The sequence below is a fragment of the Carassius carassius genome, chromosome 26 (assembly GCF_963082965.1).
Source record: "Carassius carassius chromosome 26, fCarCar2.1, whole genome shotgun sequence".
Taxonomy (NCBI): domain Eukaryota; kingdom Metazoa; phylum Chordata; class Actinopteri; order Cypriniformes; family Cyprinidae; genus Carassius; species Carassius carassius.
The window spans coordinates 22,128,192-22,148,821 of record NC_081780.1 but is presented as its reverse complement, the minus strand read 5'-3'; the positions used below and the strand labels follow the sequence as shown (position 1 = coordinate 22,148,821).

The 20,630-nt window shown below is 38.6% G+C and overlaps 1 protein-coding gene across 1 annotated transcript; it reads right to left on the bottom strand.

The window, feature by feature from the left end:
- Positions 1-5,624: 5,624 nt before the first annotated feature.
- LOC132105971 (gastrula zinc finger protein XlCGF26.1-like) lies at positions 5,625-19,439 on the bottom strand. The gene is made up of 3 exons (XM_059511555.1): positions 19,392-19,439; positions 18,846-18,988; positions 5,625-7,546 (listed from the first exon to the last, which is right to left on the bottom strand). The coding sequence occupies exons 2-3, from the start codon at positions 18,931-18,933 to the stop codon at positions 6,000-6,002; spliced, it is 1,635 nt and encodes a 544-aa protein (XP_059367538.1). The 5' UTR covers positions 18,934-18,988; positions 19,392-19,439; the 3' UTR covers positions 5,625-5,999.
- Positions 19,440-20,630: the final 1,191 nt, after the last annotated feature.

The following is a 20,630-nucleotide window of genomic DNA, read 5'->3' as shown; positions in this document are numbered from 1 at the left end:
TCTAGATTAAAGACCCATCTCTTTAACCTGGCTTACACATAACATACTAATATGCATTTAATATCCAAATCCGTTAAAGGATTTTTAGGCTGCATTAATTAGGTAAACCGGAACCGGGAACACTTCCCATAACACCCGATGTACTTGCTACATCATTAGAAGAATGGCATCTACGCTAATATTAGTCTATTTCTCTCTTATTTCGAGGTCACCATAGCCACCAGATCCAGTCTGTGTCCAGATCAGAGGGTCACTGCAGTCACCCGGATCCAGTACGTATCCAGACCAGATGGTGGATCAGCACCTAGAAAGGACCTTTACATCCCTGAAAGACAGTGGAGACCAGGACAACTAGAGCCCCAGATACAGATCCCCTGTAAAGACCTTGTCTCAGATGACCACCAGGACAAGACCACAAGAAAAAGATGATTCTTCTACACAATCTGACCTTTCTGCAGCCTGGAATTGAACTGCTGGTTTCGTCCGGTCAGAGGAGAACTGGCCCCCCAACTGAGCCTGGTTTCTCCCAAGGTTTTTTTCTCCATTCTGTCACTGATGGAGTTTCGGTTCCTTGCCGCTGTCGCCTCTGGCTTGCTTAGTTGGGGTCACTTCATCTACAGCGATATCGTTGACTTGATTGCAAATAAATGCAAAGACACTATTAACTGAACAGAGATGACATCACTGAATTCAATGATGAACTGCCTTTAACTGTCATTTTGCATTATTGACACACTGTTTTCCTAATGAATGTTGTTCAGTTGCTTTGATGCAATGTATTTAGTTTAAAGCATTATATAAATGAAAGGTGACTTGACTCAGACTCGCAAACGAAGGGTTGTGAGTTCGAGTCTTGGGCCGGCAGGAATTGTAGGTGGGGGGAGTGCATGTACAGTGCTCTCTCCACTATCAATACCACGACTTAGGTGCCCTTGAGCAAGGCAACGAACCCCCAACTGCTTCCTGGGCACCGCAGCATAAATGGCCGCCCACTGCTCACTGCAATTTTTTAAGGGGACACAAATAATCCAGCTAAAATTGTACTTGTAAGGATATGTATACACAGAGGAAAGCCGTACTACTATTAGTGTAACAGAGAGACCGTGCCAAATTAGACGTCAAGCTGTTGTGGTCGCACCATGACAGAGCTCATGTCCATTGTAGACATTACTATCCGTCACAGTGTTTCCAAGTCCACATTTTTTTCCGTGAAACTTGGCTACATTTTCACTGATGCCACAGGCTGTTTTTCATGTCCATGCCACAGGTTGAAGCGACCCCAATAATGTGTATTCTAGCCCCCTAAGCGAGATTTTTATCAGGGGACTCCCCTCGAAACGCCTGGCAAGCCTTTCTGCCAAGCAAGTAACATTATTATTACTAACATAGCGGACATTGAAACATACATTGGCATCATGTATTAAAGCGAAAATAATCACTTCATCCAATGTTTAAGTGAATAATATAGCCATTAACAGCCTTACTTACTGGAGTCTCACAACTATTGATAGTGGTGGACAAAGAACACAAATCAAGTACTTGAGTAAAAATACAGATCTGTATAATAAAATATTACTCCAGTAAAAGTAAATATACTCAGTTTTTAATTTTACTTGAGTGAAAGTACAAAAGCACTTGATTTTTCATGTACTTAATTAACAGGGTTTCTGCAGGTTCCACCAAGTCAAATGTAAGACCTTTTTAAGACCATTAAGTAAAAACACACAGACAAAAAGGAAAATGCAGAACGCAAAATTACTGGCAAAGTAAATGTATTCAAATTGAACAGTACTGAAGAAAGGTTAGATGCATTATTGAACTACAGAAAAAATTTTTTTTTTGGAGATGTGTGTTTGTGTGTGTGCATGCTACATTAATCCCAGCTCTTCTCCTTTGGCCTGCATGCTCTGGAAAGACTTTCAGTAACTGTTTGTATAGTGTTCGGTGAGATGGTACCTGTTTCTGGCTGATGCCACCGAACTCAAAGAGTTCATTTGTCAGGGGAACTTTGGTATCACCCCTGTGTCGAGTGACAGTCACATACCAGCCTCTGTGCTACTTAAGTGTTCTCTTGCATGTTGCAGGTTTATGTTTCTTTATTAACAGAAAAGCCTCTTTCAACAGTGGCCTGTCCATGAGACAAAATCTCATGAAGCTTCTGACAAAAAACAAAAAGCTCTTGGTAGTTACTGAGGAAACTGCTCAAGAAGACGTCAAGCCTCTTTTGCATCGGTGGGAAGGAGGGAAACTCCTCACTTCTGCACTCAACAGACAGGAAGGCATCAACATTGTTGGAGAATGATATCTCCTAAGACAAAATTAGTGAAAAAGGACAAATATAGTGATTTTTTATTGGATAAATCATTACAATAAATCAACAATATGTAATGGTTATAATGAGCAGAATCACTATCTGTGCAGACCTCTTACTTTTGTTAAAAGCCTCTTCCACAACTATTCCTATCAGCAGAAACACCTCCTGTCAGTTCCTTGTCTTGCAGAAATGTCTAAACAAAATAATTTAATCTGCCACTTGCACTCTGGGTCTTTGAAGATGCCATCTGCCTAACTGTTGCATATTTCAAAAATTCATAAAAATAGCTTTCTAAATGAGCACACTACTTTGAGTACTGACTCAGCACCCAAGCCGATGTCAATATCCTTTGGTAGGAGTTAGATCTAGTTTGGTTAGCTGCAGTGTGGTGTTGTCCTGGAGGTCCTCCCTCTTAATGCAGCCTTTCAGGAGACTCAGCCAAAAATTATCTCAGATGTAAATGGAAGTATCTGGTGCCCACATTTATAAATAAAGCCATATATATCATATCCTAATTCCAAATTAATCAAAGTTCAAGAAAATACTTCATTAACATAGTGTATACATCAATTAAGCCTTATCATTAGTGGGAATAGTTCTGAGCTGATAAATCAGTACCTTGATCAGCTCAGCCAGGTCATTGGTGAGGAAAGGCATCACTGGCTCATCTGTTTGAGACTTCTTCAAAAAGGGACTGAAAAGCCTGGCAACAGTCAAGGAGAAGTGTAACTTGCCATGATGAGAGTGTCTTTCATGGCATCCTCCATTGTGTCAAAAGATGCTGCCCCAGGGTTTGGGAGTTGTTTTCTTTCCACTGCATCCATATACTGTGTAAGTGATGGCCAAACTGCAAGAGCCCTCTCTATCACAGGCTGGTTTCCAAGCCACCGATGACCATAGAAAGATTAAGGGAAGATGGTGCACTTGGGTCACGGCAGTGTAGTCTTCTCTCCTTGCTGGCACATTATGGAATAATGTGTGCATGCTTCTCAGCAGGTTCTCCACTTGCTGTATGACTGCATTATGAAACGTGTGGAGTCCACAGCTCCTCACACCAACAAGTTGAGAACCTCCATACCTTTCTTTTCATTTAAAAAAAAAAAAGAACATTGGGCTCATCCATTGAAATGGACAACAGGTCCATAGATCAAGGGGATTTATACATTCCTGAAGAAAAACAAATACAAAAAACATAACACTTAAATTCATATTAATTTACACACATTCTGGTGTTGTTCAAAATTAACCAAGAAATTAAGTAGCATGCATTATACTGTGAATGCTGCCACCCTTCCTTTTTCTATTAATTGTGTATATATTCAATGTCCAAACTTTTTACTATGCCCAATGAACCATGTATAAAAGCCTATATAATGTTCAATACAATTGTCCTAATACTTAATTACTATTACTACAAATTATTTCTCACTTTTTGCACGAGACTCCCTCACCCGTACACCCAATGTTCCCAGTTTAATTTCTTGCATACTAAGCAGTAGGCTTCAAATATGTTGTTGGCAACTGGCTTTAACCAAGCCCTTAAATTCAGTTTTTTCAAGCCAAGTATCGCTAAACTTGCACTTCCCCATAGCTAAAAAATTAAATCCGCTTTACATCTGTGGTGCAATCCAAGAGAAACTTTGTACAAATTTGTAGTTGTAATAGAGCAAATTATATTTGGACTAGTGGAAGAAAGAACTACTGTACAACACCATTGAAAAAAAAAAGAGAGAAACTTAGAAATTAGCATTAGAGGTAGCGCTACATGGACATCGGAAAACTAAGACCTGTTTAAAAATATTTAAGACCTACAACAGCGAATTTAAGACATTTTAAAGCTTTTTTTCGTCTCAAACTAACCAATAAGCAAATAACACCTTTCCTGGCCTGCAGGACCTCCATAGTCAAATGAGTCCACCGACTGGGATCAGTGAGAGATTGTGTTTTGATTCTGCAGTTCCAGGAAAAGGCTTTGGAACTCACACAGCAGATCTTTCATCAGTGCAAGGTCTTTAACAAAAACTTTGCTGCCGAGTTTCCTCAATAATCCTCTGCATTTCCGCCGATCCAAATCATTGCGGGAAACATCCACAGAAGCATTTTGCATTTGTGTGACAAGTGCTGGAAAGTCCTGCCAAACAGCTCTGATAGTGCTGAAACTGCTGGCAACCCAGCAAATGGAGAAAATTTGACCAATCTTCAGCAGTGAGATTATAACGTGAGTGGTAGCATCATGGAGCAGTCTGGCATTTTTTGGAGATTGGTGGTAAAATATATACTAAGTGGTTACATCCAGTTACAGACTTGCATGCATCGTCTAGTTTGTGTGCAAGACAATGAGTACTCTTCAATGAAGGGAAGTCTTTTCTCAACTTTGCAATCAGTCCACTCTCTCTTTCTGTCATGACTGATGACCCATCTGTGGCAATGCTGATCAGGTGAGATTTTAAATATTCATTGTCCAAACCTGCTGTCAAAAGGGTGTTCTTAAAGAGCTTGACACAATGCCTCTGATGTTGTTCTACAGCTTTTGCCAAAGTTTTTTTTACCAAAATGTTTTTGCTCACTTGAGGTGGTTTTTGACTTGTGCAACAAAGGGTTAATGCGAATAATGGGAGAAGTGCATCAAAAAAGTCATGTGACTTTGTGTTATGGAATGGTAAAGTAAAAACTAAGTGAAAGTGAAGTGACATACAGCCAAGTATGGTGACCCATACTCAGAATTCGTGCTCTGCATTTAACCCATCCAAAGTGCACACACACACCGTGAACACACACACCCTGTGAACACACATCCGGAGCAGTGACTCGTTTGATAGAAACGGTGCATGTTCGCAAATGTTTTGTGCGATATTCCAATTTTGCGCATAACTTTTTTTTTTATCACATTTTTCATTATCATTTTTACTCATATAAAAATATCTGAAGATACCTCAGATATTTTTTTTTTAGTAAAAATGATAATGACAAATGTGATTAAATTCATGCATATGGTAAATTTTGTGAATTAATTATTTACAATAATTAACAATAAGTTTGTGGTCATGTCTCTTAATGCTTTATGGGGGGTGCTGTTAAAACAGAGACCCTTTCAAGGAAAGTCTGTTCACTCTGTGGCCATTTTTGCAACGCCTCTGGGCAGCTCAAACATGACCAAGTCCTATCTAAAAGAATGAGGCAATCCTGAAATCTCAAAAACTGCTCGCTGAATTTGCGTAATTGGTCTAGCCTCCAGTTTCTATAGGAACCGGAGCTTCTAAAGTCATATTACACATTGCAGTTTCTCCCATTCATAAGTATAGGAGTTAACCTTCTTTGTATTCCTATAGTCTATGGTTTAATTCACTTTAGCATCAGGCTGCAACATAAGATTGTGTGAGTTTAGCTGCAAGACAACCCACGACTTGGACCAGCTTCAAGATGTCATCACAGGGACCCCAACAGTAGCCAAATTCAGGTTCAACGAAAACGTTTAAAACACAAATTGAACCAAATAATACAATTTGTGTTATTTCATTCCATTTATGTCCTTTCATTTATGATTGTTCATTTTCATTACACTGAGGCATTTCACAGCAATCTACAACTTTAAATGATATTTTACAATATTAATTGTTAATAACATTAATGAAACTAATAATTGACATTTTGGATGTTTTAAACTCAATCAAATGAATGAGCGATATTAGAAACATTTGAAATATAGCTTAATACATATTTTCTCGTGCCATTTTAAATTGCTGAGCCATTTAAAACTCTTTCCACATATAGAACACCAATAGGGTCTTATATAGACATGACTTTTCAGACGCATCCGTAAGTGTGACGGCAATAGAATTTTTTTGCTGCACTGAGCAGAATTAAATCTCTTTCCTCTAGAGTGAATGTGCAGGTGATTTTTGAAATCGCTTCTTTTTCGAAACATCTGGTCACTCCCAGAACTCTGCAATTTCTTTCTAGAGTGAGTTTTCAAATGACATTTCAGGCCTCTTTGATATCTGAAAATCTTGTCACACTGAAGACACTTGAAAGGCTTCTCTCCAGTGTGAACCCTCATGTGAGTGTGAAGGTTTCCTTTAAGCGAGAAACATTTTCCACACTGGATACATTTAAAAGGCTTCTCTCCAGTGTGAACTCGAATGTGAATCTCAAGGTTTGCTGCGTTTATGCAAGGCTTTCCACAGTAACTGCAAATGAATGTATCTGCTCCAGGGTTTTTATGGTGAGTTATTACATGAGTCTTTAGTTCTTTACTGTCTGTGAAACTCTTTCCACACTGACGACACTGAACACTGTTCTCTCTCGAGTGAATCCTCATGTGGTAATTAAGCGTTACGTTATGTCTGAAACTCTTTCCACACTGATCACATGTGTAAGGCTTCTCTCCAGTGTGAATCCTCATGTGAACCTTGAGGTTTCCATTAAGTGTGAAACTCTTTCCACAGTGATGGCACATAAAAGGCTTCTTTCTAGTGTCAGTTTCTACATGATTCTTAAGGCGTTTCCTGTTTGTTGAACCCCTTGGTTTCTCTCCAGTGTGATTCTTGATGGGAGTCTTAAGACCTTCTGTTTGTGAGAAGTGGGGTCCTGTGTGACATCTTATGTGGCCATTAAGGGTTCCTTTACGTGTGAAACTCTTTCCACACAGAGGACATGTGTAAGGCTTCTCTTTGGTGTGAATTCTCATGTGAGTCTTAAGACTTTCTTTTCGTGAAAAGGTGTGCCCACACAGTTTGCAGATGTAAGGCTTCTCTCCAGTGTGAATTCTCATGTGGGTTTTAAGGGATCCTTTACATGTAAAACTGTTTCCACACTGAGGGCATGTATAAGGTTTTTCTCCAGTGTGAAGTCTCATGTGGATCTTAAGACTTCCTTTTCGCGAGAAGCTGTTCCCACACTGTTTGCAGGTGTAAGGTCTCTCTCCAGTGTGAATTCTCATGTGGTTATTAAGGGTTCCTTTACATGTAAAACTGTTTCCACACTGGGAGCATGTGTATGGCTTCTCACTGGTGTGAATTTTCATGTGGGCTTTAAGGTTTCCTTTTCGAGTGAAACTTTTTCCACACTGAAAGCAGATGAAATTACTTCTATTCATTTGAACTTTTTTCTGTGAAGATGTATGTGTGCAACTAAAAGATTTTTCTCCATTTATGGAATCATGATGTTTTTCACACTGGTCTTTCTCTTCTATTTCATTTGATTCTGGTCTCTCCTCTTTCAAAGCCATCAAGTCTAAAGTGGAGAAAAAAAAGACAAATACAAATAAGCACTAAAGCATCAAAACAACCATAAAGCTTTAAAATCAACATGCAAGTTAGTTCCAATGCACTAAGATTTGTTCGATTTCAAAGATTAAATCAACTGAAATCTCAGAACCTTTCAGTATTGTTAATTTTAGGACTTTAACTTGGTACTTTAACTTATGCTACATGGCTACTCTGCTCGAGAGCAGGTTTTATTGTGGTTTAGAGATCGCAAACCGAACCTGGATCAGCTGTGAGCAAAGTGACATATATCTGATGCAATGAAGACAAAATTACCAGATTTTTATGGCCACTTATATATTATATTTATACAATAATTCATAAAATATATTCATAGAATTATTATATGAAGTGGCTATTAATTTTAAGCTTTACTTTTAAAGCTGCAGTCCATAAGTTTGGTCTCTGTGGCTCCTTCTCTGTTTAAAACCTGCAATTGCAGTTATTTGCGGATTTATTTTCCTATCGTGGGCCTTGCACCAGCACAGCTCCAGCTTGGATTAATTTTATGGTTTGAGGAGTAACTTATGTGTGGCTGTCAGCCATTGCACCAGTGTGGATATTTACTGTACTTGACATGAATGATTATAATGGGTTCTATCCCACACCGGACGTGAGCTGTATTTTGTCACTCTGCACCTTGTGATGTGACCGATGTGATAAGCATAAGTTCTGGGCCGTGGCATAAACCCCAGCATTAACTGAATGGCCATGATTAGCTCCGGGGGCCATAACGCAGGTATTAATGTGCCGCAGATGCATGGAGTGATGCACAGATCAGCTCTAGTCTCTAACGTGACTGAATCTGCAGTTAAAAATGAGCCATCCGTTCATCATGTCATCATCATTTAGAATCATTGTAATGTGAAAATCAGATATAGGTGTAGGTGGGAGGTGAGCGGATAATTTGAAGCAGCGAACTCGGGTGAAGTTTGAACTCATCCGCTTATATCTGCACTTCACTGACCTGGGTTGCCAGTAGCAAACAATGGAGCATGACAGGACAAACTAAATAATTATACCACTCAGAAGCATTTAATCAGTTTCATATCAGTGACAGACTCATATCAGCCGATAATAACGGCTAAACGATATATCGGTCGGGATCTGTTCCGAAGTACAGTAAATATCCACACTGGTGCGATGGCTGACAGCCACACATAAGTTACTCCTAAAACCATAAAATTAATCCGAGCTGGAGCTGTGCTGGTGCAAGGCCCACGATAGGAAAATAAATCCGCAAAATAACTGCAATTGCAGGTTTTAAACAGAGATGGAGCCACAGAGACAAAACGTATGGACTGCAGCTTTAAAAGTAAAGCACCAGAGAATTTTGTGAAAGTGACGTGACATTCAGCCAAGTATGGTGACCCATACTCAGAATTCCAGCTCTGCATTTAACCCATCCGAAGTGCACACACACAGAGCAGTGAACACACACACAGAGCAGTGGGCAGCCATTTATGCTGCGGCGCCCAGGGAGCAGTTGGGTTTCGATGCCTTGCTCAAGGACACCTAAGTCGTGGTATTGAGGGTGAAGAGAGAACTGTACATGCACTCCCCCCACCCACAAGTCCTGCCGGCCCGATTTGAACTCACAATGCTTCGATTGTGAGTCCAACTCTCTAACCATTAGGCCACGACTTCCCTTGAACGCAGTTGCTGAGGGGGATCAATGACAGGAAGCTGGGCAATTCAGGGCTGCAGACTCATTCTTCCCTCTGGTCGATCTTTTTTGACTAACTTTCTCAGTTGGTCGCACAAGCACTTTTTTTTACATGCTATTAATCAATGCATGCAGATTAACTTTTTTTATCGTAGTTTTATAGTTATATAGAAACAAAAGTGGCTAACATTCAACCCGTTCTTTTTCATAAGTATTATTATTTGTGATTTGAATTTTGTGGGGAGTTCCTCTTTATCTATGTTATAAGCCCGGCTTCGGATGATTTCACTTTCGATTTCGCAATCTTGTTTTACAATAATAGATAATTGTCTGTTTTGCTTAAATCTGTACACATTTAACCTATTTTCACCCAAAAAAAAAAGATGGATTAATTTTTATTTTTTATTAAAATGCACAACAACAATAAAAAAGAAAGATTCAATGGCAAACTAACTTACAAAACGTTTATTAAAAAAAAAAAAAAAAAAAAAAAACAGATTAAGATGAGGCATGGCATAGACCTACACTAAATGATTTACACTCCATAGCATAGTGTGAGGTAAACAGCAAAGATTAACTTTTCAAAATGAAAACAAAACTAAAAGAAAACTAAAACTAAACTTGCTGCTGGTGACATTGTTTGCATGTTTCCCCCCACACAAAAATACCAACATGTTCACCTTCTCACGTTTAAGAACCGGTCTTTTACTTTAGCATGAATACAATCAATACTTGCATTATTTTTGCTGCAAGCACCATTGCTCTCCTGCTGACACATTGAGTATAAACCAGACTCTACACTCGAAATTAGTTGTCTTTTGATGTTTCTCATATGCAACCGAAATGGCAGCTTTTATGCGTTGAACAATACTGAGGTCACGCCAGTGCAACCGCTCACAAAATGTAGTCGGTCGCAGTCTGGAGACCTGCAAATCAACAGTAAATAGACTATAGCTAACCAAAACAAGTTATTATTATTCTTTTTTAATATATATGAATGATAAAATAAGGAAAACTGGCCCACTTCATTTTGTAATATTCTTTAATTTTGTAGTCTGTATGAAAAGATGTATTTTAGGGCTGTGCAAAAAATCTAAAGCGATTTTCATGCGCATCTCGTCAGTAAAGGCACTCCTGTGATTAGAAGTATATCTCCAGCATGTGCATTCAGATCAGGGTTGCCAGGCTTTCACAACAAAGCCTGCCCAGTTGCTTCTCAAAACTAGTCCAAAACGAGCACAATGACGTTTCCAGGGGGTTCCCCGATAAAAATTGTGTCCCCGGGATAAAGTTTTTTGGCAGGGTTGCCTTGGTAAAATTCAAATTTAAGGGGCTAAATATAATGCTTTTGGGATTGGGGTTGCTTCAACCCGTGGACATGAAAAACAACCGCGGACTGGTTAGCGATGATAGAAAGGCAACAGTAAGTCAAATAACCACTTGTTACAACCAAGGTATGCAGAATACCACCTCTGAACTCACAAGTCGAACCCTGAACCGTCAGCAGATGTCGCTGTTTTATGGTCATCAATGTTTTGTTATTGTTGTTAGCATAACTGTTTCAAATAAACATACATACATTTTATATTTTTAAAAGAAAAAAAAATATGGCATATAATTATAAAAACTAATACATATAAAAATTTATAAAATATAAAATGTATATTGTTTTTGTCATTGTCCATCAGTGAATCTGCTGATGGACACGTGTTGCGTTGTAACGGGAACATCCTAGCTGAAGATAAAGAGGAAATTATGTTGCTCCTTTTGCCAAGTGCATTCCTAACGACTACATAATGGCACGTATGTGCCCTGCTTACTCCAAAGTCCCCACTCGAAGGGGATAAGGATGATCACTTCCATTTGGAATTTGTCAGGGAACAGTTCGGTACCGATACTTGTACCAGCACACCCCTAAGGGATGTGCTTTAGGGAAGTCGTGGCCTTATGGTTAGAGAGTCGGACTCCCAATCGAAAGGTTGTGAGTTCGAGTCCCGGGCCGGCAGGAATTGTGGGTGGGGGGAGTGCATGTACAGTTCTCTCTCCACCTTCAATACCACGACTTAGGTGTCCTTGAGCAAGGCATCGAACCCCCAACTGCTCCCCGGGCGCCGCAGCATAAATGGCTGCCCACTGCTCCGGGTGTGTGCTCACAGTGTGTGTGTGTGTTCACTGCTCTGTGTGTGTGCATTTCGAATGGGTTAAATGCAGAGCACAAATTCTGAGTATGGGTCACCATACTTGGCTGAATGTCACTTCACTTTCACTTTCACTAATATACATACACATTAGGGCTGGGACGATTCGTGGATCGATTCTTAGATTTTCAGAATGCATCGCGATTCTGAACATAGATTTTAACAGCAGATGTTGCTCTAATCTAGTTTTTATCCGCACACTCAAATGCTCATGAAGAAGGGTACCAAAGAGCACTTGTGCTTTTGGCTGAGTAATGTTATTTTACCTCAGCTATGAATGCTTTTATGACGCAAGATTAATGTAAACACAGCCCACTGTGAACACTGTTAAATTTTATGAATGATTATTTTAGTTTCAAGTGTCTGTAAGGATTTGAAAACGGGCAGAGTATGGCTGTTTTTAAAGCATGCAATGCCATCTGCTGTCCAAAACTAAGCTCAGAATCAATTCAAGAAAGAATCGCGATGCATTCGGAAAATCTCAGAATCGATGCGGAATCATTTCTCGATTAGCGATGCATCGATTTATTTTCCCAGCCCTAATACACATATACATGTGTGTGTGTGTGTGTGTGTATGTATATACAGTCGTGGCCAAAAGTTTTGAGAATTACGTAAATATTGGAAATTGGAAAAGTTGCTGCTTAAGTTTTTATAATAGCAATTTGCATATACTCCAGAATGTTATGAAGAGTGATCAGATGAATTGCATAGTCCTTCTTTGCCATGAAAATTAACTTAATCCCCAAAAAACCTTTCCACTGCATTTCATTGCTGTCATTAAAGGACCTGCTGAGATCATTTCAGTAATCGTCTTGTTAACTCAGGTGAGAATGTTGACGAGCACAAGGCTGGAGATCATTATGTCAGGCTGATTGGGTTAGAATGGCAGACTTGACATGTTAAATGGAGGGTGATGCTTGAAATCATTGTTCTTCCATTGTTAACCATGGTGACCTGCAAAGAAATGCGTGCAGCCATCATTGCATTGCATAAAAATGGCTTCAAAGGCAAGGATATTGTGGCTACTAAGATTGCACTTAAATCACCAATTTATAGGATCATCAAGAACTTCAAGGAAAGAGGTTCAATTCTTGTAAAGAAGGCTTCAGGGCGTCCAAGAAAGTCCAGCAAGTGCCAGGATCATCTCCTAAAGAGGATTCAGCTGCGGGATCGGAGTGCCACCAGTGCAGAGCTTGCTCAGGAATGGCAGCAGGCAGGTGTGAGTGCATCTTATTGTTGGGTGATATGGTCATTTTTCAAATCGTCATATCGTCAGCCCGTGAGATCGACGATACACAATATTATCGAGCATGGGTGGAGCAAGAGAGAGACTCTTTGTTCTTGTCATAGCATAACTATTGAGTGGTTTAAACCGTGCAGGTGCAAGAGAGAGAGAGCCTATGGAGTCACCAATAATCAAAAAAAAATTACTTTCAAACATACTGACTGATTTAACTAACGTTAAATATAAAAGTACTGTATTTAAAACAGCTAGTTCATACATAGTCGGACGCAACTGTCATATCGCACGTCCGCATCTGTGCAGGGAAGTTATCAGTCTAAATGTTCTGCAAAATCAGTCAACGGTGAAAATCAATAGCAGATTTCATTTAAAGTCAAACAGTTAAACACTAATATTGGGCATAAACGAACATTTAAATATAAAGTATTTAAAACAGGTAAGTTGATATATTTGTAGTAAAGTTGAATTGAACTGATGCGCTCTGGACCGCGCGCCTCATGACGAGTCTGACGCACCGGCACAGAAACAAGAATGAGATGCATTCTAACATAACTGTGGCATTAAACTCAGTGAGGGCTCGTTTAAAATAGTGCACATACAGTATATAGGCCGTTCAGATTACTTGTTAAAGTGCAATGAAATACCTTATATCTGCAGACAATGTACGTCTGTTTGTGGATGGAGACTTTGTAACGGCCAAAACTATGTATTTTGCATGCATCACATTATAGTGCGGTGTGCATGAAAATAATAACAAGGCGGCAGATTGAACTTATTATCCATAGTGGTTCTCACGTAGTCCTTCTACGTCATCATCACCACATAGTGTGTTTTATAAGTTAAGTGATCAGTCTTTAAGAAAAGGACTGCGTGAGAACCATGCACTATGGATAATAAATTCGCTCTGCCGCCTTGTTAATTATTTTGTCTTTACTTTATTTGTGACACCAAGAAAGAGTTAATCTCTCATGTATGAGAAGAGCGCGTTGCCGTATACCAGCCATTAAATGTGTGGGACACCAACTCGTCGTTTTCTATCTCTTTCATTGCATGGATTTAATGAATTATCCGAGTCAAAGCGTTACAACTTCGACTACATGCTGTAATCCTCCTGCGCGTGTGAAATGCGGGCAGGGAAATTAAGTGAAATAGCTGGGCAGTTTAAAAGCCGAATTATAATAAGCAGCCTGATAAAAATAAAATTAATAGTTATTATTATTATAATCTAATACATTAATAGGAAAATGAGCCTAATATCGTCTTGATTATCAACAGAGAATTCTGCTTATGTCGATATCTCTGACGATCGTCGATTCTATCGGCACAACCCTAGCGCATCTGCACGCACAGTGAGGCGAAGACTTTTGGAAGACGGCCTGGTGTCAAGAAGGGCAGCAAAGAAGCCACTTCTCTCCAAAAAAAACATCAGGGACAGATTGATCTTCTGCAGAAAGTATAGTGAATGGACTGCTGAGGACTGGGGCAAAGTCATATTCTCCGATGAAGCCCCTTTCCGATTGTTTGGGGCATCTGGAAAAAGGCTTGTCCAGAGAAGAAAAGGTGAGCGCTACCATCAGTCCTGTGTCATGCCAACAGTAAAGCATCCTGACACCATTCATGTGTGGGGTTGCTTCTCATCCAAGGGAGTGGGCTCACTCACAATTCTGCCCAAAAACACAGCCATGAATAAAGAATGGTACCAAAACACCCTCAAACAGCAACTTCTTCCAACAATCCAACAACAGTTTGGTGAAGAACAATGCATTTTCCAGCACGATGGAGCACCGTGCCATAAGGCAAAAGTGATAACTAAGTGGCTCGGGGACTAGAATGTTGAAATTTTGGGTCCATGGCCTGGAAACTCCCCAGATCTTAATCCCATTGAGAACTTGTGGTCAATCCTCAAGAGGCGGGTGGACAAACAAAAACCCACTAATTCTGACAAACTCCAAGAAGTGATTATGAAAGAATGGGTTGCTATTAGTCAGGATTTGGCCCAGAAGTTGATTGAGAGCATGTCCAGTCGAATTGCAGAGGTCCTGAAAAAGAAGGGCCAACACTGCAAATACTGACTCTTTGCATAAATGTCATGTAATTGTCGATAAAAGCCTTTGAAACGTATGAAGTGCTTGTAATTATATTTCAGTACATCACAGAAACAACTGAAACAAAGATCTAAAAGCAGTTTAGCAGCAAACTTTTTGAAAACTAATATTTATGTAATTCTCAAAACTTTTGGCCACGACTGTATATATAGACTGTCTATGAATATTAAACTGCAAAAAGACAATTTAAACATGAATGTTCTGCATGATCATTTGATTACCAGAGTTTGTGAAAAAAATTATCAGGGCTCTAGACTAACTTGTTGCACTTACAAAAGTTAGGTGCTCCCCATCGCTGTCCATACAGGCAATATTGACTTGTAGCCTAAATGATTAACTAACAATCTGGTCAACAAAGTTCTTATTTAAAGCAAAATTCTGCAAGAAAGATAACTTACTGAAAAAGTGTTGGTGCTTAAAGTGTTTCACTGAGCTGAAAATAAACTTAAAACATCTCAAGATAAATTACATAAAAAGAAAATCTAAATTAAGTGTTTTAAGGGCTTCAAATTTAACATCTCATGGCTCAATGTCTTATGGACTATCCTCCACTGCAGTCACATGCCCCTCGTATGGCCAGCTCCTGTAGTTTGTCCTTCTTGATCTTTGGCCTTGCCTAAACCAGCTGGACACACTTTCTCTAGCAGCAAAATTATCAGATCTTCCACTGTGTCTGAATGAAGGGATGCTCTAGTGTCTGATCTGAACAGCTAAACGGTACCTAAACAGTTTATACTACCGTTTCAGCTATTAAAATAGTTCAGTTCTGTATGTAATAGCAAAGTGATGATATTTCGCATGAAACACATGAAACTGCATCATATTAAAGATACTATACAAACAAAATCATGAAGATAAAATGTGATCTATGCTTTACTGTCAGGTGTCAAGACACGTGTGTGTTGTTTAATGCCATTTAACAATTTCTTTATATGCAAAAAAAAAATAATATATAATATTCATTTTTGGATAAAGGCTCATTCTAACAGCAAGCGAGTCTCTGAATGAGCATTAGCACTTAAGTATAGGAACAGAGGGAGAACAACAGAAAGATAGTGCTTACTACAGGGTTTCTGCGGATCTTTAAAAAGTCTTAAATACCTTTAATGGTATAAATTAAATTCCCAAGAGGTCTTAAATTTAGGGATGAAAACCAGAAACCATACTTAATGTGATGTGCATGGGCGTCAGTTTGGTTTGAAATGTGGTGGGGACAGAGACGCATTCAGAAGTGCATTTTCAGAAGTGGTGGGTACAATGATGCATTTTTTTTTTTTTCTCTTTCGCGCAGGTCATGTTTTGAAAGACGTCCTGTATCTTATTAATGTAAATAAATAAAAATGTATACAAAAATGTGATGATGTCCGACTCGTTTTATGAAGAAGAAAGCCGTACAAAGCATTAGACATATGATATATGACCCACTAATCTGCTTCATATCATCATATAAGTACCATGTTGACAATATGACATGGCCATGACGTGGTTTAATGTACCTAAACAATGATTACCAAATTTCTCTTTCATGTTGCTTTGTTATAACCACTGAAAACGGGGAAAAAAATCTAACTCAAAATCGGGCCTCGCTCTACATTATCCCGCTTATTACATGGCTACCCACCAAATAAATCAATAATTTGACACAAAATATTGATTTAAAAAAGAGTTTATTGATTTAAACACGATTGTATTGCTTCCGCTAAAGAAAATAGTTCCGTCTCTACGATTAGAATCCTGCCGCGTCCATAGCAACGCTCTGTTTTTCATGGCAACGGTGTTATTATCAAGAAATAACAGACTTCATTCTACAGTGGAATTCAACCAAGCCATGTAATAATTTGATTTAATTCCCAGTACAATTTACCATATCTACACACAACACAACTTAAGCACTACAAATTTTATCAAGATTGAAAAAGCAAAAATACGTGTAGCACAGATGAACACTATTGACTATCACACCATGATCTGACTGCTCTCAATTCACAACAACATGCATCCATCCTATCTACATCAGGCATTTTGACTAAAACTTGATCCATTCCTCATCATCATCATCATCATCATCATCATCACAACTATTTCAGAATTCAGCAATAGATTCAAGCAATAATTAAACAAGATACTGACTACTCAACAATCATCTCCCCCAACACTTGCTGTATGAACGCAAACCGTAACTAGCTAATTAAGTTGGTGGCTAAGGAAGTCTAACGTAACATTAATTGCAAGAGAAGAATTAAAACAGCCGATCCCTTGTGTGCAAATGCACAAGACCTAGCCATAATACCAGCAAATCTTAATAAACATAAGTTATCGCGTCTTACCTTTGTGTCAATGGTCTGCAGACCCTTGCTGTATGTACAACAACATCCATTTGTTCTACAAGTTATCACTTTGATATGTTATAGTCCATGGCACTAGGATGCAACCTTGTGATATTGTATGAAGGCTAAATGACTTGCTCGTCTATGATACATTCGCCAGAAATTCTGGCCAATCCCAGCAAAGACTAGGTAGCCTCGTTCCCGCTCGTTCACTGTCCATTCCAAACTGTCAACTCATTTGAAAAACATTCTTTAAAAAAAAGAAGCGCGATAGTCATATAGACGGTTTCATCGGGCGCACGCGCCTGGACCTAAGTTAACTTCCGGTCTGTGTTGTGTATATCGGTCTGGCTGCAGTGCCTTCTACAAACGCGGTTAAAGTCAAGGCGATGAGTAGACTGAGGGCTCAGGTGGTTGTGCTGCAGGATGTGTTTCCCATACATTTATTTATTTTTGGAAACTCACCACAATTTTAAAACTGATCGATTTTCAAAAAGGCTTCGCTGAATAAACATGAGTAACGTTATGTACTGCACGTTTAATAATAATAATCCCTTACATTTATATGTTTAAATATCAAAACGAGGCACAGGTGTTTTTTATATTGCTGTATTTCTGAAGGAAGACTTGCATGTTATATGCCTGATAAAGCAGCGTGTGTGAGCGTACTTTGTTTACAGCTGTTACTGGGGAAACCTCCATTTCTCGCGCTTTATGTCTATGCTTTAAAACATCTCCTCTTGGCAAAGAATGGATTTGCATTCTCATTAAGTCCGCCTGATCCATGCAGCAAACATATTTTGTTTGTTATCAAAAAATATCTACTCTAGAGGGACTTGGCTGATGTTATTGATTCTATTTGGAAGTCTACCGGAAGTTAAGTTAGGTTTACAAAAGCGCGCATGCGCAGTAACGTTTGTTTATGTTGTTGCCGTTGAAACCGTCTATAGAGAAAATAATAACAGTGACACGATGACTCCCCCTCCCCCAACCTAGAACGTATCCCAATGTTACAGTTGTTGCAGTTTTAATGAACAGAAAAGCGTGTAGCCAGCGCAGCAGCAGAACTCGAGGTTTAAAAAAAAAAAAAAAAAGTGGTGGGTACAAAATGACTCATGACGAAATCTGGGGGGGACACGTCCCCCTCCGAAATCGACGCCTATGGTGATGTGCCAATTAAGCTTCAAAAGACTATTATGATTTCAATGGATAAATATGAGTGCTGCCAGTTTCAAACTAGCTATCAGTGCAGAGCTGCAATTTCATTACAACAAATTAATTTGAAATTAACTACTGTCAGATAATGAATGTGCATTTCCAATCAGCCAGTCTTATCTATGCAAAATAAATGCTTTTATTAGATAATGTTTCATATTTAAAGGCATCATATGACCATGTTACAGATAACAGTGATGGTGTAATGCAATGTTTACATGGTTTAAGGTTCAAAAAGCACATTATTGTCAATATACTCTACATTATTGATTTTTACAAAGCTCATCATTCACGAACAGCTTGTAACACTCCAAAGACAAAGGAAAACTTGAAATTGCATATGAGCCCTTTAAGTAACAGAAATGAATGGTTTGCATTCTAGTTCAGAAATTGATATTGGGTTTAATTAAGCTACTCATATGACACACTTCAAAAATATTATTAGTTACTGTGAAAGAAAACATACTAGGGACCAAGTTATTGATTTGAGCTTTGAGAATGAAATCTAACCTGTTTTTTCCTCAGTATCTTCTTCATTGTTGACACTGAATGCTTCTTCAATCCTCAAGTCTTCTTTCTCCTCTTTAATAAACTCCATCTTTATAACTGAATGTCATGTAGATCTCAGCTGCTTCACCGGTAGGTTTTTTCCCCTGTGTGTTTGGACACACTATCATTTTTAACATAAGAACATTAATAAAATAAAATAAATTAAAATCTGTATTACTTCCACAAAAGTGTGTTGTAACTAAACTCTGCAGGGGCTGGCTCTGCAAAAACAGCTTTTGACACACCACTGTAGACACAATGAAATCTGTTATAAGGTTTGACAAATAAACGATTTAAAATAAAATATATATGTTTGCTTTTCTTGCAGCCTTCAAGTGTTTACAATAAACTGATTTCACGCAAAAGGAGACGACCTTTTTCTGATAGTAGATTCGCTTTCCTCAGACAAAATATTACAATGTTGCATCCATTAAATATTAAATCGCTTGTAAAAACAAACAAACAATGCTTTGAAAAACCTCTTTAACTGCTTAGAAAATAACAAACCTTTCTACAGCCGAATCACAAAAGATCAAGGAGATAGTGATGTGTCGTTCTTGAACGATTCGTTCATTTTGAACGAATCTTTAATCTGACTCGGGAAGAACGAGTCGTCTCGGGGAGTGATTCGTTTAGTCGCGCATGCGCAATTTTCTATAGGTTCAAAGGTAGTAATTTGCCTGTGTCAGTCAATGTAGTCTGAGCCCGTAAAGAGAATTGATTAGTTCATAAATCGGGTCTATCGGGTTTTTGACTCCTTAATCACGTGACAGCTCCGTACGCTAGGCCCAATGCAACCTGAGCCGGAAGGAGAATTGATTAGTTCATCTTTCAGGTCTTCGGGTTGTTAGTTCTTTTGTCACGTGACGTGACAACATTGGCTAGAGTAATTCATTAATTTACAACCTTTCTTACAAATGGGTGCATAGTACTTATTATTATTTTTATTATAATTATTGGTTATGCTTTAAATTTTGTTCATGATGGCGAAATCACAGTGATGAAGAGATTTTTTCTGTTTCTTTTTTGTTTGTTTACAGTGGATTCTAATCTTCAAAAATGAACTTGTTGTATGTCATTATGTCCTTTTTGAGCAATCTTCTTGTACATATATTAGACCAAAATGTCAAGTTTGCCTAGGAAAAGCAATTATTATATACCAGCAAACTCAAAATTGTATTAAGAATGAACAAACTAGGCTATAAATACTTATATTGTAGGATTGGATTATTATATTATTATGTAGCCTAGTGTTTATTTACTGATAGACAGTCAAAAAGACAAATTAATCAATATGTTATTTATAACAGGGTTTTATTTATTAAAAAAATAATAACACACCACAGATCCTGAAGAAAAAGTAACAAAAACACAGTGACAGAAATGTCAGAAATAGCGTATGGGGCTGTCACGTGATTAAGGAACGACTCGACCCGAAAGACTCATGAGATGAACTAATCAATTCTCTTTCCGGCTCGAACTGCATGGTTTAGCCAGAGAATGTCTTAATATGACGAGAAGTTTCATTCTCACTACACTTCCGGCTTCTGAACTGGTTGCAGTTCCACTCTGATTCCATATGAGGGCGCTCACAGGACTAGTGCAGAATGAATGGAGGTCAATGGCGGTATACCCCTCAAAATCCACTTTTCTCAGGATATAATTTTTTGTCTAGTAATTTGAATGTTGTATTCGAAAGGAGATGCAAAGAAATTACACATTGCTGGGTGTTAGATTTTTTAGAGT

What these genes read in the sequence shown, in the direction of transcription:
- LOC132105971 (XM_059511555.1), bottom strand. Translation starts at nt 18,933, where the DNA reads ATGGAGTTTATTAAAGAGGAGAAAGAAGACTTGAGGATTGAAGAAGCA. An exon ending in AGATACTGAGGAAAAAACAG is followed by an intron (nt 7,547 to 18,845) that starts GTTAGATTTCAT and finishes TCTCCACTTTAG; the next exon opens with ACTTGATGGCTTTGAAAGAG.